The sequence below is a fragment of the Phoca vitulina genome, unplaced genomic scaffold (genome assembly GCF_004348235.1).
Source record: "Phoca vitulina isolate PV1807 unplaced genomic scaffold, GSC_HSeal_1.0 scaffold38, whole genome shotgun sequence".
In the NCBI taxonomy this organism is placed as follows: Eukaryota; Metazoa; Chordata; class Mammalia; order Carnivora; family Phocidae; genus Phoca; species Phoca vitulina.
In genome coordinates, this window is record NW_022589741.1 from 7,076,313 (window position 1) to 7,093,575 (window position 17,263).

The 17,263-nt window shown below is 42.0% G+C and overlaps 1 protein-coding gene across 2 annotated transcripts in view; it reads left to right on the forward strand.

The window, feature by feature from the left end:
* The first annotated feature begins 558 nt into the window (after positions 1 to 558).
* ZC3H12C (zinc finger CCCH-type containing 12C) overlaps positions 559 to 17,263 on the forward strand; it is a 74,129-nt gene continuing 57,424 nt past the window's right edge. The window contains exon 1 of one of the 2 annotated variants that reach the window (XM_032427778.1): positions 559 to 630. In XM_032427778.1, the coding sequence (XP_032283669.1) occupies positions 607 to 630 (24 nt within the window). In that variant the 5' untranslated portion in view covers positions 559 to 606. Of the gene's footprint in view, positions 631 to 817; positions 859 to 17,263 lie in introns of those variants that run through there. The other variant, XM_032427779.1, reaches the window with a different exon arrangement.

Here is a 17,263-nt window from a genome sequence, read left to right on the forward strand (position 1 = left end):
GGTCCGCGCTGTTGCTGGGAGGACGGGGTGTTGCCGAGCGGAGAGGCGCCCTCCTGGACGGGGCTGGGGGAGCGGGGACCGGAGGCCGGGACCCCCGCGCCGGGGAAGGGGTGCGAGGGGAGGAGGCGCGGGAGCGTCGGTGGAGCCCGACAGGTTCCAGCGGCTCCCCTCACCCCTTCTCCACGCCTCCCGGGTTTTCCCCTTGGCTCGGGGTTTCCTGTTTCAGTTCTCGGTGATCTCCAGCAGCAGGTGCTGGTTTGCCAACCTCGGCTCCCGAGGAGGCGAAGGAGGAGAAGGAAAAGAGGGAAGGGGAGGAGGAAGCGGCGCGGCGGCTGCGGCTGCGGCTGCGGGCGGGCGGGCGGCCGAGGAGCCAGGCGGCCGGCGGGAGAGCCGGGTTCGCTCTCGCCCGCGGAGCAGCGGCGCGGGCGGCGGGCGAGCCGAGGCCCCGGCGTGCGGCCGGCCGGGCGGGCGGGCGGGCGGGCAGGCATGGGGGAGCCTCCCGCTCGCCCCGCGCCCTAGCGGCGGCCGCGGCGGCCCAGGGCGGAGGCGAGAGGCGGCGCCCGCCGCAGGGCCCCGGGGCCGCCCCGGCTTCCAGGGCATGTTGTGATGGCCGCTCAGAAGAGACCGCAAGTAGGTTGAGCAACAATTCCGGGTGCGCGCGCGGCCGGGGCGCGAGTTGTGCAAGCCGGGGGAGGGGGCGCCGGGGCCGCGGCCCGCGGGGAGGGAGGGCGCGCGGGCGGGCGGGCGGACGGGCGCGGCGCCGCGCGGGGAGGGCCGGACTGGCCGCTGTGGCTGCGGGCCCCGCCGCCGGCTCGCCGCTTCCTCGCGGGGTCGGCCATGCCGGGCAGCGGCCCCCAGGTTTGTCCCTCGGGCGGCGGGGGAGGGGGCCGGCCGCGGCTGCGCGCGGGGGGGACCCTGAGGGAGCCGCGCGAGGTGGCGGGGAGGGGGTAGGGCGGCGGGGCCGGGAGGCCGCGCCCGAGCGCCTGGCGGAGGGGCCGGGGGCCGGGGGCCGGAGCGGCGGCGCGGGGCGAGCTCCAGGCCCCGGGCGTGTCGGGGGGCCCCCTCCGGAGGTCGAGCGGGGCCCGAGCGCCCGCGGTTCCCGGGGCTCCGGTGGGGCCGAGCGGAGAGCCCGGCTCGCCGGGATCTCGGGCTAGGGGAGGCCGGCGACCCGGGCCCCGCGGCCTAGGGCAGCGGTCCACTCCCGCCCGCCCCGGGGCACGGCCGCCGAAGATGGAGGCGAGCCCGGGCGCTTCGGACGGAAACGGACCCACAGCGCTGCTTCTGCGGCTCCGGACGCCGCGCGCTCGCGGGGTGAGGCATCCTCCGGCAGCTGGGATCCAGCCCCAGCCATGAGCGGACCCCGGCGGAAAGCCCTCTCCCGGCCTCGTCCCTCCCGCGCCCCGCGCCCCGCGCCCCGCACCCCGCAGGCTCGGGCGCACTCCCCATTTTCACTCCGCGTTCATGGTAGATCGGCTGCTGCTGCCCATTTTCAACCCCCTACACCGACGTGTTCCAGATCGAACTTGGAGAAGCGAGCCCCGCTTTCCTTCCCGAAACTGTCTCCCCCCTCACCCCTTAAAATCCTTCAGAAACAGCCTTCGCTTCCAAGTACTGCTTACTCTGACTGGGAGGCTTGCCATTTGGGTAACCGTTAACAATACTGGTCTGTGCTCTGTGTTTGGTGATAAAGAGATGAAATACGAATCCAGATTTAGGGAAAGTTTTCCTATTGGTTGCAGGACTGTTGGAGTATCCCCAGGCCGGTGAGGCGCTTATTGATTCAGATTTTTTTTTTTTTTTAAACCATCTTAGAATAGTTACAGAGACACTTGGGGCTAGTATATTTAGAAATTTGGCAAAGTTCATCAATTCTTTACTCATTTCCTCGTTTAGTTTTTCTAGTGAATATCATAAACGGAAAGCAGTGGATATGTCTCAAACACTTTTTGGGCTTTTCCAAGGACCACAAGAAGTCAGCAACACAGCATACTATATATATATTTTTTTTAAGTCTTAATATATTTAGGTTGTAGAAGGTATGACTTCCATTTATTTAATCACTCACATATAAATTACTTTTAATAGCAGTTGCTTTAATGGTGTCATCCAATGTTTTACTATAAACATATCTTCACCAAATATTTGTAAAATTATCTTACCATCTTACCCCTCTGTTCACCTGTTTTCTTCCAATTTGGCATTCTTTTTTTAAGTTACCTAAACCTGTCTATTTGAAGGCACCCTTAAATATCAGAATGATCTAGTAACTGTGTATCTATAATTCAAGATGTTTGAGTATTTTTACTTAGTTTAAGAATGGGTTTTACTTTCAAAGTACGTTTAAATTCTACCTCAAGCATCTGTCTGGTCATCACTAAAGTACTCAAACATTACAAGCAAAGTAAAATGAACTTTTTAACGAAACAACAACAAAAAGGCCAGTATTTTTTAAACTGCATTTGATAATGAATGTCTAATGAAACTAGTTTATTATAATGGAAAATATTGACGAATAGGAAACAGAAACTTGGAATGTTTGTATGCCGATGGGAGTTTTTATTAGTCACTTCCTTTTACTACATATTTATTTTAATTACAAGACTAATAAAAACATCCTATTTTCTATCACTGGCTTCTCTAGAGCTATGTTTTCATGGATTACATTTGCCAAATTGGACCCCAGGTGCTTCATGGCAATTCTATTTTTAAAATATTTTCCTCATTCTACAACTGGGTTACCTTGTTTTCATTCTAGCAGACCAGGATGGTTTTTACATTAATTTTAATTACTGTAACAGATGTAAAAGTGTTGCTATCATTTTATAACTTTTAATACCATTTCTATGCCCTTTTATATCTTTTTATACTCTTTCTGGGCTTTTCATTGTTTTTGTAGACAAATTTGGAAGAATTCTCTCATGCTGATTTGGTAGCAGTTTTAAAGAAACGAATGTAAGATACTAAGAGACTGTCTTTATCCTTTTAATGTTAGAATTTAGGATTGTAAACTAATCTGCAGTTGTTGCTTACTTGACCCTGGTAAGCTTTTATTCCCTCAGCAGATAATTAATTTAGTATCGATCTAGGTGCTGCATAAGGCCCCTGACCTCTAAAAGAAGAGATTATGAACAGATAGAACATAATGCTAGGTGAACTGTACTAAGTGGGACAAGCAAAGAATAAGAAATGCAGATACTGTAGTAGGGAAGGCTGCATGCCAGGTCTGAAAGGTAAGATGCAAGCTGGTAGAGCTGGATAGGAGTCATTTCCAAGTGAATTATGCGGTGAGTCAAGGAAAGCAGGGAGTGGGTGGGCCAGTGTGTCTGGAACATTAAGTAGGTGATAGGAGTAGTGAGTGATTGAAGTGGCAAACATGGTTTCGGGATATAGTTTTTATTGGAAAGAGAAATATTGAGAGAAGGTCAGGGAATCACAAAAATGTATTAAATCAGGTTTCCAAATTTAAAACGAAGTAAAACCAAGTTAAAAATACTGAGATTCTGGGGTTTGATCTCAAATCTACCAAATGTTTAAAAAAAAAAACAAAAAACTTGTATTTTTAAGTGCTAACATTCCTCATGGACCTACAACGTAGAAAATCTCATGACTTCACAAAGCTTGGATTTTAAGATTTACCAAAAAACATGTTCTAATTATTACTGCTGTTTCACTAGTGACAGTTCAGAGAAATGATGAATTGAGAAGATGATTTTTGTACTCTGTTTCATCCCAGAATATGTCTCCAGGATCTTGAAAAAGAAAACTTTATAGGATTCTTGAGCTATTTAAATCAGATAGCGTGTGAAAAGTACACCCTGTCTGGCACGTAGTAATTTTGGTACTTGATGGCATAAAGATGACTTTCAGATCTGTACTGTGGAGGTTATCAGGTCCCTATCTTTTCTACAGTTTTTATGGCTGAGCTAATGATCGCTGTTATGTACTGGGCACTGAGCTGCCAGGCACCGTGCTCATGCACTGCTTTTATTACCCTTGTTCTGTAGAGGAGGAAACCCAGACACAGGAGTTTAAATAGCTTTAAGTTCCACGTCTAGAAAGTTGCAGAAGGGAGTTTGAACCCACGCTGTCTGACTTTACAAGCCATGCCCTTACCTATCGGGCAGGTCTGCCTCCCTGTGATTCAGTTTTTACTTTGTTCCCTAAAAAGCGTGTCCTTGTGTGTACGTATGTTGACACACATCGTTTGGAAATTAAGAGATGCGTGATAATTAGCATTATGGGTCTGGAAGATGAGAGAGGTATGTTAACCTTTTCTCAACAAAGTACTCCAGTGACAGGACAACATGAAATCCTGTCTGGCCAAATTGTTGGAAGGCAAGGACCTTGTCTTTTCAGCAGGTTGCTTAGGTCCATAAGAAGATAAGCCTGAAGGTAGTTTTCGTGTGGGATGGTATATGTTTAAACAGCAATGTAGTTCTACTAAAGGGAACTTTTCTTTTTGGCGGAAACCTCAAAGGTTTTTTATGAGTAGTGGCTTTTATTGATTTTTCCAACATTTATGTCCAACTGTAGTAATGTAATGTACTTAATTGTGGAGAACTTAGAAAAGGTAGAGAAATGTAAACAATTTTTAAAACCCCTGTAACCCCGAGATAACTAACAACGTTTTGATGGATTTCTCTCTTTAATTTTTCTATACATTGGCAAAGGATTGTTTCACTTGCTTAAAATAGAAGATAATCCCCCCTAAAGGATAGTGTACATTGTTCTAGGTCACAACACTGACAGTAATTCCTAATGCTCCGTGAACTAGCCCACAAGCAGATGTCTGAAAATACAAAGTGTTCTGCCTTTAAGATAATTATCAAATCCCTAAGGGTGGATAGGGAAAAAGCAGAAAAATCCCAAGGTTGTGCCGTTTGCCGGGAACATTTTCCCCTAATCCCCTTTACCTTTTGCCTGGCTCACATCCCATTGTTGAGGCCTCAACTTAGACCTCACTTAGTTTACTCTTGTACTTTTAAGATTGGTAACAGTAGATAACACTTAATTGTGCCCGTCATTGTTCTAGGTGCCATACCTGTATTAGTGCATGTAATGCTTACCGCCTCCTTATTCATGGGAGTTTGTTTATAAAACAATAGATCTTTTTCTTGTATAATTAGAATGATACTGTTTACAGAGCCTTGCATCCCACATTTCTATCCTCAGTTAGCATACACTAAGGATTTTCTCATGATATTAAAAATATTTCAGGGCAGGACGCCTGGGTGGCTCAGTTGGTGGAGTGTCCAACTCTTGATTTCAGTTCGGATCATGAGCTCAGGGTTCTGGGATCGAGCCCTGGGTCAGGTTCTGCGCTCAATGGGGAGTCTGCTTGAGATTCTCTCCCTCTGCCCCTCCCCCGGCTTGCGCCCTGTCTCTCTCTCTGTCTCTCTAAAATAAATCTTTGAAATATTTTTTCTTTATTTTTTCTTTTTTTAAATATTTTCTTCCTAAGAACATGTCACTTTAATCTTTATTTCAGTTAGACATCTGTTTTTTCCCCAATATTTTAATATCATAATACATTAGTTGAATATCCCAGTAAGAAGAAAAATGTTTTCTGCATCTGTGTTCTTAAGATTCATAGAAGTCATGATCAAAGAGAATGAGCTTTACGGTTTTTGATGGCCAAAAGGCCTTCCAGAAAAGTTGTGTGGATATGTACACCTATTAGCAAAAAGCGAGAGACATCTGTGCTTTGCTTACATTATCTGATATAGTTTTGCAACAGTTCTGTATGATTTATACTGTTGTTTTCCCTGTCTTCCAGGTGATGGAACTGATGCCTAGTGATGTTAATTAGCTTGGCCAAGATTATTGAGATTTCTGGTTTATCTTAAACTAAAGAGCAATACTTATTATGCTTTTTTTTTTTAAGATGGTGGGGGCAGCAGGACCTAATGATTTACATTGATTTATATCAATGAATTTTTTGGTCTTTTCTACTTGCTGTTAGCTGTTCCTTGCTGATGTTGTCATCCTATGTCTGAATGCACTGTTGACTTCTTAAATTTTTGACAGTTTGTTAGATGAACATTAATATCTAATTTTAATCCTGACTTCTTTTTTTCTTATACTTTAAATTGTTAAAGTAGTACAAGTTGATTAAGAAAAAGCAAAGAGAAAATGAAAGCCACCTGGAATCTCCTTACCCAGAAATAACTAATGTAAATATTTGGATAAATACTCTCCTATATTTTATTCCCATATGTATACTTTACAGAATTTTTACTTGGGTTTTTAAGTAAAAACACAAGCGTTTTATAGTCTCCCAGCTTCAGGCAAAATTATTTGCTTATTCCCTTGTGTTTTCAAAATACAATATATTTCCTCCCTGAGCCTTGACTATTTGGTGGTGGTGAACTGTTTTCTTCTTTATTTTCTGCTCTCTGTGTCTCTGCTCTCCATCTGCAAAACAGAAGATAGTGCCCGGAGCATAGATTTGTCTAAGGATTTACTGATAATACACAAAGTTGGTAACAGTACCTTTACTATGCCTAGGATTTTTTTTTTTTTTAGTCTTGTTTTAGGTTCCCTGAGGGCAGGGACTTGGTGGTCTACATTGTTGTCGACCAAATCTTGTACGCCGCTTGGCACATAGTAGACTCTTGATGAATGTGATTTATTGTTAAAGGCCACATAGTACTTAAAATGAATCTGCTGATGTGGGTAGGATGAACAAAAGCCTGTAGGTAGCTGAGAGGTGGTCACAATATTTAATTCAGAGCAAATACCACAATTGGTAACCAAACTTTAAAAGCTTGCTTAGAATGTATGATGTGATTTTTTTTTTTTTTTAAGATTGTATGTATTTATTTGAGCGAGAACACAAGCAGGGGGAGCAGGAGAGGGAGAAGCAGGCTTCCCGCTGAGCAGGGAACCCGATGCGGGACTCGATCCCAGGACCCCGGGATCATGACCTGAGCCGAAGGCAGACACTTAACCGACCTAGCCACTTAGGTGCCCCTAGAATGTGTAATGCGATTTCTTGAGGGGCCATACACATTTGCCTCCTAAAAATACAATTAACCTTATCTATCCCACTTAGCAGGGGAAGGATATTATAGAAGTGAATTTTCTAGAACATTTAAAGTCTTTCAAGTGCAGGACATTTCAACTATTTATTTTTCTTTGTTTTTCTTTGTTGTGTTGTTGTTTTACGTAGGCTCCATTCCCGACATAGGGCTTGAACTCAGGACCCTCAGATTAAGAGTCATAGGCTCGGGGCGCCTGGGTGGCTCAGTCGTTAAGCGTCTGCCTTCGGCTCAGGTCATGATCCCAGAGTCCTGGGATCGAGCCCCACATAGGGCTCCCTGCTCAGCGGGAAGCCTGCTTCTCCCTCTCCCACTCCCCCTGCTTGTGTTCCCTCTCTCGCTGTGTCTCTCTCTGTCAAATAAATAAATAAAATCTTAAAAAAAAAAAAAAAGAGTCATAGGCTCTACGTACTGAGCCAGACAGGCGCCCCATCTTAACTATTTTAAATGGAAAATTTTGCGTGTGAATTTTTATATTTTTCTACCTTCCAATAATATGCAGCTTATAATGTCACTGGTTGTCAATATAATAATAGCTCACATTTATTGGGCACTAGCTCTGTCAGGCACAGTGTAAGTGCTTTGCTTACATGATCTGATATAGTTGTGCAACAATTCTGTATGATTTATACTGTTGTTTTGCCTGTCTTCCAGGTGATGGAACTGATGCCTAGAGATGTTAATTAACTTGGCCAAGATTATCGAGATTTCTGGTTTATCTTAAACTAAAGAGCAATACTTATTATGCTTTTTTTTTTTTTTTTAAGATGGTGGGGGCAGCAGGACCTAATGATTTACATTGATTTATATGAATGAATTTCTTGGTCTTTTCTCCTTGCTGTTAGCTGTTACCTTGCTGATGTTGTCACTCCTTCCTTCTAAGCTGCTGTGCACTGTGAAACTGAATGACAACAGCTAATATGTCTAAAATAAAAGTGTCTAGGCAGCGATTCAAGGTCTCTACGGTGCTCAGGTAGTCTCGGTTGGAGAACTGAGAGATGGGGCTGCACAGGGAGAGCCGGGGGGAGCTCTGCAAGCAGGTGGATGGGGATTTGCACCTCCGCTGTGCCCCTTCCTGCCTGTGACCTGAGGCAAGCCTCAGTTTCTCTTTGACTTCTCACCCATCAAACACTGTGTACTTTTGCAGGGTTGTTTTTACCGAATCAAGATAATGAGTGTAGAAGTGCCTGGCGCATGGGAGGCGCTCGATGTTATTATAAAATGAGTTAGCGGTATCCACTGATCTGATTGGACAGAGGCTTTGTCTGTTTTGCTTTTCTGTCTACTTATTCAGAGGCTCTAATTCGTGTCCTGAGTAATTGGGATTACCAGATATAAAAATTCTGTGAGATCAAGTTTATTGTTATTGCTTTTAATATGTCCGTTTATATTGTAGATTTTTCCAAAGGGCTTTCAAATCTATCACTTCATGTTTTTTAGGGTGAAGCTAAAATTAGTTTTTGTTCTTTGTTCTTAGTCATCTGTACTCATTTACTATTCAAAATTATGTGGGTTTATTTTTATCCTTATTCTGTGACTTAGTCTGTTTCAGATCTTGGCTTTTACTTTATAAGCTGATTTTTATTGTATACTCACAGGGAGCCGGTTTCCCATATAGTTGAGGCTTTCTTCTTGTTGTCGACTTAGACATTTTTTGCTTTACCTTTGCGTTGTCATTTTTGTTAATTGCCTCACTGGGATGGTGATCTTATGTATTAGATACTTTCTGGAATTTTGCTGTAATTTTAAATGATTGGTACAGATTTAAAAGGCTTAAGATGTGCAGTAAATCATCTATTTTGATAAACTAGGTATTATTTCTGTTGTTGCTAAGATAGAAAAGTACCTTAAGCAACATAAAAGTCATGGGCATAAAAGTATGTTAAAATTGGCAATAGCATGCATAGGGAAAAAAACAGTTTTAAGTGGGGGAAATGTTTTCTAAACTACATTTCTATAATTTTGACTACTTCATTTTATCTTTTAAAATTAAATTTTGAGTTTACTTAACACATTCACTTTATCACATTTTTAGAATCCAGAAAACATCGAAAATGATACTGAAAATCATCTATAATTCTCACCTAGAGATAGTTTTGGTATCAGTGTTTTCATTTTTAAAATCTTCTAGTCAATATAAACACATCCTTTTTTTTTTTTTAAGATTTTATTTATTTATTTGACAGAGAGAGAGATAGCGAGAGCAGGAACACAAGCAGGGGGAGTGGGAGAGGGAGAAGCAGGCCTCCCGCCGAGCAGGGAGCCTGATGTGGGACTCGATCGCAGGACCCTGGGATCATGACCTGAGCCGAAGGCAGACGCTTAACGACTGAGCCACCCAGGCGCCCCTAAACACATCCTTTAAAAAATGTGTACGCGTATGTAGTTTTATTTATTGCTCTTAATTCAGTATGTTTTCCTGTGTCATTAAATATCCTTTTAAGTGCTTATTTTTAATTGGCTGAATGGCATTCATCGTATTCAACTCCTGCAATTTAATCAAGTTCATATCGTTGAATATTTAGAGTGTGACCGGTCTTTTTTATTGTTATAAACAACAGTGTGGTAAGTGTCCATGTATATTGATCATTTTACACATTGATTCTATTTTTAACAAATTCCTAGATATGGTCATGAAAATTGCTTTCTAGAAAAGTTACACCAATTTATATTCTTATTGACACTGCATGAGTGAGTCCATTCTTTGCACCTGTCGCCATTTTCCCACACAGACTATCTTTGTTAATTTGATAGACAAGATTGGGCATAACAGTGCTAAGAAGCTCATTCTGTAGAGTCAGGCTAAGTTTGAGTTCCTTTTCTGACACTTACTGGCTATGTAATCTTGGACAGTTTTCTTATAATTCCCCTAAGCCTCAGTTTTTTTGTAAAATTGTGATAGTAGTACCAGTAATCATGGTACCATCATCTAATATTATGGGGTGGAGATTAACAGGTGATGTGTATTGAAGCATAAGTCCTTGAGAGATGCTAGCTACCATTATTTATTATGAGTGAGATTTCCCCTTATTAATATTTTGTGATTTGGTGTACCTATATTTTATACCTGGTCATAGCTGGTATAAAGGAAAGTTACTCATTTTTAAGTAACCATCTAGCTACCTTACTGAACTCTTTTATGTACTGTTAAATTGTAGGACTTAGTTCCATCACCTTTTCAGTTGAGTCTGTTGATTTTCAGAATGGTGATGTAATAATTGATATAATAATTCGTGATGTAATAATTCAATTTTTTTCAATATTTCAATTCTTTTTTCTTTCTTATTGCATTAGTTGAAGTTAGAGAACAGTGTTGATTGATAGTAGGCACTTGGGCTTATTTCTGATTTTAATGGGACTTCCTTTCTGGTATTTCACTTTTTGAATGTCAGTGGCTATCGTTTTCTTTTTTTTTTTTTTTTAAGATTTTATTTATTTATTTGACAGAGACACAGCGAGAGAGGGAACACAAGCAGGGAGAGTGGGAGAGGGAGAAGCAGGCTTCCCGCTGAGCAGGGAGCCCGATGCGGGGCTCGATCCCAGGACCCTGGGATCATGACCTGAGCCGAAGGCAGACACTTAACGACTGAGCCACCCAGGCGCCCCAGCTGTTGTTTTCATACATAGCTGTCCCCTACATACACACACACACACACACACACACACACACTCACACACACTCACACATATTCCAGCAAATAACTACAAAAGTTAAATGTGAGAAACTTGGAAATAGATTTATATCTTATGGGAGGATTCCATTAAAGTTTTAAATCCCTAAGTATCTTTTAGGCACATCTTCAAAAATATTTTTTTAGTGTTTAATTCATATTCTCTTCCTTTTTAATTGAGCGTGCAGTCAGTTTAAATAAATCTTAAATTTCAGCAAGGCTGAAATATTACTGCTTTCAATGTACTTAATGATTCTGTCCTTGTCTCAGTGATATACACTTCAAGACCTATTCTTTTCACTATTGTCCACTGTTACATCATATTTGTAAAATATGAGTAAAAGTAAATGAAACAATTTTTACTCCTGGAATAGAACTTTTTATTCAAATGAAATCTTAGGAGCAGGGTCCCAGTGTCCTCCATATTCAGCCTCGTAGGCATTTTTCAGAGCACTGTTTGAAAACTACTTCCCCTCAGAAAAGATTCAAATAATTTACAAATCCCCAAAATGACAGTGCTACTAAACCTGAAGTTTTCCGTGGTTAGCAGGAAAACCACCTTGTGATGTCGTGAGGTTTTTATTAGATAGATTTTGTACTGAAGTTCTAATTTAGCATGTTTAAAAAGATGACCAAGTATGGCAATATGTGCTATATGAAAATAGGGTATTCACAAATCTAGGTAGTCTCTTCCTATCATCAGGTTACTGAAATTTTGGTCCTGGAGTCTCTTCTTTTTTCTAGTCTTCCATCCATCCATTATTGTATTTTAAAATACCATCATCATGCCAATGACAACCAACGTTCTCTTTCTCTTCTATGCGGCTGTCTTGGGACAGCCCCATTTGTATAGCTATTGGTATCTGAAATGAAAATTATCTAAAACAATTTTTATCCTTCCAAATCTGTGTCTTTCCAAGCCTTCCCCACTTCAGTAAGTGTTATCTTCTTCTCAGCTGTTCAAACCAAAAATCTAGAGGTTCTTGATTGCTCTATCATTCCTCTTCCATAACCAATCCAGTTCATGAGCCTTTAATTAATACATGGAGTGAATTGAATTAACAAGGTTGTTCAGGGGTGTCTGGGTGGCTCAGTCGGTTAAGCGTCTGCCTTTGGCTCAGGTCATGATCTCAGGGTCCGGGATCGAGCCCTGCGTCGGGCTCCCTGCTCAGTGGGGAGTCTGCTTCTCCCTCTCCCTCTCCTCCCCCTGGACCCCACTCATTATCTGTCTCTCTCTCTCTCTCTCTCAAATAAATAAAATCTTTAAAAAAAAAAAGTTGTTCAATATTAGAAATATCTATTATAGACTAAAATCCACCTGGTTAATGTGTATTATTACAATTTGAATACACTACGTAATTTACCTTTCTTATTTGTAGAGCTCTTGTGGATAGTGTAAGTAAGGTTAGGCATATATTTGGTTAGTTCTGTGCCATCTTTGTTAGGTTTCGTCAACAGAATTATGTAGCCTCTTAAGCCACTGACATGCTTTCCATGTTCTTCAGTGCCCTGAAATAATCTAAGTGAAGCTGGGTGCTTTGGGGTTTTGCTAGAACACACCCATTGAACCTACAGGTATAGCATCCTTTATCAGGAATGGAATGGAGGATATAAATCTTGCACAGTTTTGTTTCTTCCATGGTATCAACACTTGTAAACTTTTCTTAAGTCAGCTTTAATTATGGATTCTTAATTTATTGGCATGAAGATTTATGGGGAGAATCCTTTCCATTTTACTGAACTTTACATTTGTCTTGTTATGTATTTGCAGAACTCCCCACCTCTTGGTCTCAGTTTTAGGATATTCATCGTTCATTCGTGCATTCAGAAGCAGCTCATTTTATTAACCAGTTCTACTTTTTCTTTTTTGCTTCCTGGTTTATTTATTCCTGCTTTTAAATGTTATTCCTTTGTTCACCTTTATTTGGTTTGCTTGCTCATTTTAACCTTTCCAATATTAAATTCAGTCATACCATTAATTTTTCTTTGAGTATCAGTTTGGCCACATCCCCTAGATTATAATTTTATTTTTTATTTTTCTTTAACTATGCAGTTCTTTGGGAGAAAGTTTTAATTTATAGATAATTGGTTTTTAAAACTTGTTTTTGGCTATCTGCTGTTAACTCCTCTCTGTGTATCATGGCCAGAGTATATTTCCATTCTCTGGGTTTGGGTTTTTACTAAATGCCTTGAAAAAAGGTGGTCTAGTGCAAATGTCCACCTGTTTCTGAACTTTGCATTGAGGCAGTTCTGTGGGGAATTACCCTGTATTTGAGATAAGGGTCATTTTTATTAACACTGCTGTTGCTTAAATTCATATAAACCCTAGAGTTTGATGCCATCATCATCATTTAAGGCCTATGAATGAGAGAAGTAAATCTAATGCTTTGGATTGTCAGGGCTTTCTGTCATCTTTGTGTAAGGATAGGATGGTGTTAACTTTCAAAATAAGCTGATTTCCCAGTTTGTTTTAGAAGTATTTGAGTTCCTTAAATGGGGCTTCTCTGCTCCTGGATCTGCACACCTCTGGGCCTGGTGTGTTCCCCTCCTGTGTGTTTGCTAGGACGTCCTGGGGGTGGGAGTTGAGCCAGTGGCTGTGGTTTCTCCGTGGTCCTCACTGTGCTCTTTATCAGTTGAATAGTGCGACAGGGAGCATCTTCCGAATCCTCCCCACCATCCCCCTCAAGATTGTAAAGCTTTGGAAATAAAAATTATCTTTTCTTTCCTGACCTGTTTATGGATGGGATGAATAAACTGGCCAAGAGGAAGGGCAGAATCATAGAAATTACTCCACATTCTTAAATGAGGGGAATGGTGGCAATTCTAGTGATTCCTGTGAGAAAATTAACAAATTACTCTTTTTTTCTGGAGGAGAACAAAATGCTTCAAATGACTGCCTTTTTATTTCCCTGGTAAGCTCCCTACTGTTCTGTGTTCTCTGAGGTCTTCTGATTGCATTAAAAAGAGAGCCGCTGATTGGTCCCAATGTCTGCACAGAGACTAGATTCAGAGTACAGGGAGCATGTTTAAAGTATGATTTTGAAGAAACACTAGGAATCCACTTGTAAGAAAAAATGTCACAAAATCGCTGTTGTGACATGGGTTGAGGTAGGAAGTTTTAGTGCTGGCCTGCATGGCTGGGAAGCAGGTGCCAGGTTGGCAAGCGCCGCTTAGCCTCGAGACCACCCCGTGCTGCGAGAGCACCTGAGTGAAGCCATGGCAGGTGGAGAAACACTTTGGAGCTCCGGAGTGACAGCCAGAAGCCAGAATGCCGGCTTGGCAAGTGTGCTGCTGGGTGCTGAGTCCTGGGCCTGAGCATCCCTCAGAATAGCAGGTAGATCCAAAGTGTTTACTTCCCACCTTGGTAGCAAATGAGCGCTTCAGTTTGATGTGCATTTCAGTAGATTTGAGTGCTTATTTGTTGGTCAGCACCTCCTCTAAGCAGGACAGTTCCACCTGGACTTACATTTGAACAAAATCCTGAACTAATTTTCTTCCCACTGTGTGATAGCCTCTCACTCTGCTTTTTGTATGATCACTGAAAAAATAATCAGCACTGGAAATAAAATAAGATTATTTATTTATCTTAGAAATACTGGTTCCAAAGTTGCCAAAGCTGTGCTTTCCAGTAAAGTAACTCTTTGTTTACCAAACCAAGTGGGTTAGGAATCTCTCCTAAGAGTGGGAAACGGAGTAAGCGGATTCTGTCCTCCCTGTACCCCCTTTTCTCTGTGCACATGCACATGGCGTACACACACACACACACACACACCAGCGCAGAGGAGGAAAGGTGCAGGGACAAGGAAGGAGGTCATTGCACCTTTACCCCTTCCTCAAGAATCTTTCACACTCAGATGTTTAATAATTATTTTAATCATATAAGCATCCCAGTACCCTCACTGATCTTTCTTTGGGAGTTTTGATTTTGGGTGGAGGGAGTCTGGAAGGAGCTATGAGAGGAGTCTTTAGAGTGGATTACTAAATGGCAGCGCTAAGCCTGTGGGTATCTCCAGGGCTGGGACAAAAGATTGACGATGGATCAGAAGAGAAGGTGGGAGAGCAAAGAAAACGACCCCCCCCCCCCGACCCCTCAGTTTCCTGCCAGAGATGCTTTTCCTGACTTCCGGTCCTTGACTCCTGGCATTCCTGGCCCCCTGGGTCGCATAGAGGCAGGGAAGGCGTGCAGAGTTGGGGTGATTTTAACAGACTTACACTCAGTTCATTCATAGACAGATGTGCACACCTTTTCTCTGCCCCACCGAATCCATTCTCCTGGCTTACATTTCTTAAAAAAAACCTTATCCTTCCCTAACACACCCCCCACCCCAATCATCTTTATCTTACATCTTTCCTGTCTAACTTATTAAAAGAAAACATGAGCTATCCTTTCCTCTTCCTCACACACTTGCTCCAGAGCTGGGACTTGTCACCTGCATTTTGTGGTTGCCCAGAGGACCCGTGGGTAGAACGGGGGCCTTTTGTGATGTCGGACAGGGAAAAAACTTACATCTTTATATTCCTGTCCTCATTGAAGTTGAGCATTTCCCTCAATTATGAATGTAATAAATCCAGTATCAATAACAGCCTGTATGACTTTATCACCCGCAGAAATCATAAATGTTTTCCTGTCGCGTCACAGTTGAAGTAAATACTCCAAAATACCATTTTCACTTTTAGCTACTTCAAAATCATGGTAGTTATTAGAGCGGCTCCTTCATCTTGTTCTTTTCCTGTGTTCATAAAAAAAAATATATGTCACTAAATTCACAATTTTTACTTATCTCGATGACTATATTTTACTATATTTGGCTTCTTTGTAATGCCATCTGTGTTTTTATTTTACGTATTTAACAGCATTACTTTGGAATGAGGTCTGTAGCCTTCAGGAGCCCAAGAAGAGGGTGTATGGTCCAGAAACTTGGTTGAGAACATCTGCTGTCCATCCCTCTCTTCATCTCACTGAGATAGCTCCCTCCGGGGCCACTGAATGCCTTTACCCAGTGTCGTCTTCTCGATCATTTTGCAGCGTATTTGTGTCATTTGATGCCATCAATTTCTTTAATACTTTTAAAAATATTTTTATTTTACTTCTTTATCTTTTGTCTGGACCCATTGGCTTTATCTTAGATAATATATCCTATTTGTTTCTTTTTTTTTTCCCATTATAACTTTAGATACCAGTCACTTTTTGTTTGAACTATTAAATACCTTCCTAATGCATCTTTTGGTTTCTTGCCCCTCCCCCCAAACTAATGCAGCTGGAGTTACCATCCTAAAATGTAGTTAGAAACACGTCATTGGCATTGCCAGAAACTCTCGGGGGTTTCCCATTACCTTTCTAAAATGTGGGTAGAAATATGCCATTCCCTTTTTAAAATTTTAATTCCAGGGTAGTTAACATACAGTGTAATATTGTTTCAGGTGTACAATATAGTGATTCAACACTTGCATCCGTCACCCAGGGCTCATCACAACATGTGCCCTCCTTCATCCCCATCACCTGCTTCACCCTTCCCCCTACCCAGCTCCCCTCTGGTGACCAGCAGTGCGTTCTCTAGAGTTCAGAGTCTGTTTCTTGGTTTGTCTCTCCTTTTTCCCTTTGTTTTGATTCTTAGATTCCACAGAAGAGTGAAATCATACGGTTTTGTCTTTTTCTGACTGCCTTACTTCACTTAGCGTTATACCCTCTAGCTCCATCCATGTTGTTGCAAATAGCAAGATTTCATTATTTTCTATTGCTGAGTAATATTCCATTGTGTATACACCACATCTTCTTTATCCAGTCATCTATCAATGGACACTTGGGCTGCTTCCATAATTTGGCTGTTGTAAATAAAGCTGCAATAAACATAGGGCGCATGTATCCCTTTGAATCGGTGTTTTTGTATTCTTTGTGTAAATACCCAGTAGAGCAATTTCTGGATGGTAGGGTAGCTCTATTTTTCACTTCTGGAGGAACCTCCAGACTGTCTTCCACAGTGGCTGCAGCAGCTTACATTCTTCCCACCAACAGTGCACGAGGGTTCCCCTTTCTCCACATCCTCGCCAACACTCGTTGTTCCTTGTGTTTTTTATTTTAGCCATTCTGACAGGTGCGAGGTGATATCTCATTGTAGTTTTCATTTGCATTTCCCTGATGATGTGATGTTGAGCATCTTTTCATGTGTCTGTTGGCCCTCTGCATGTCTTTGGAGAAATGTCTGTTTATGTCTTCTGCCCATTTTTTAGTTGGATTATTTTGTTTTGGGCTGTTGAGTTGTCTAAGTTCTTTATAGATGTTGGATACTAAACCTTTATCAGATATGTCATTTGCAAATACCTTCTCATGTTCAGTAGGTTGTCTTTTAGTTTTGTTGATTGTTTCCTTTGCTGTGCAGAAGCTTTTCACTTTGATGTGGTCCCAATAGTTTATTTTTGCTTCTGCTGCCTTTGCCTCAGGAGACATTATCTAGAAAAATATTCCTATGGCCAGTGTCAGAGACATTACTACCTGTGCTCTCTACCATTCCCTTTTTTGAAAAACTTTCAGTGGTTTCCCAGTAGCAAAGTTGA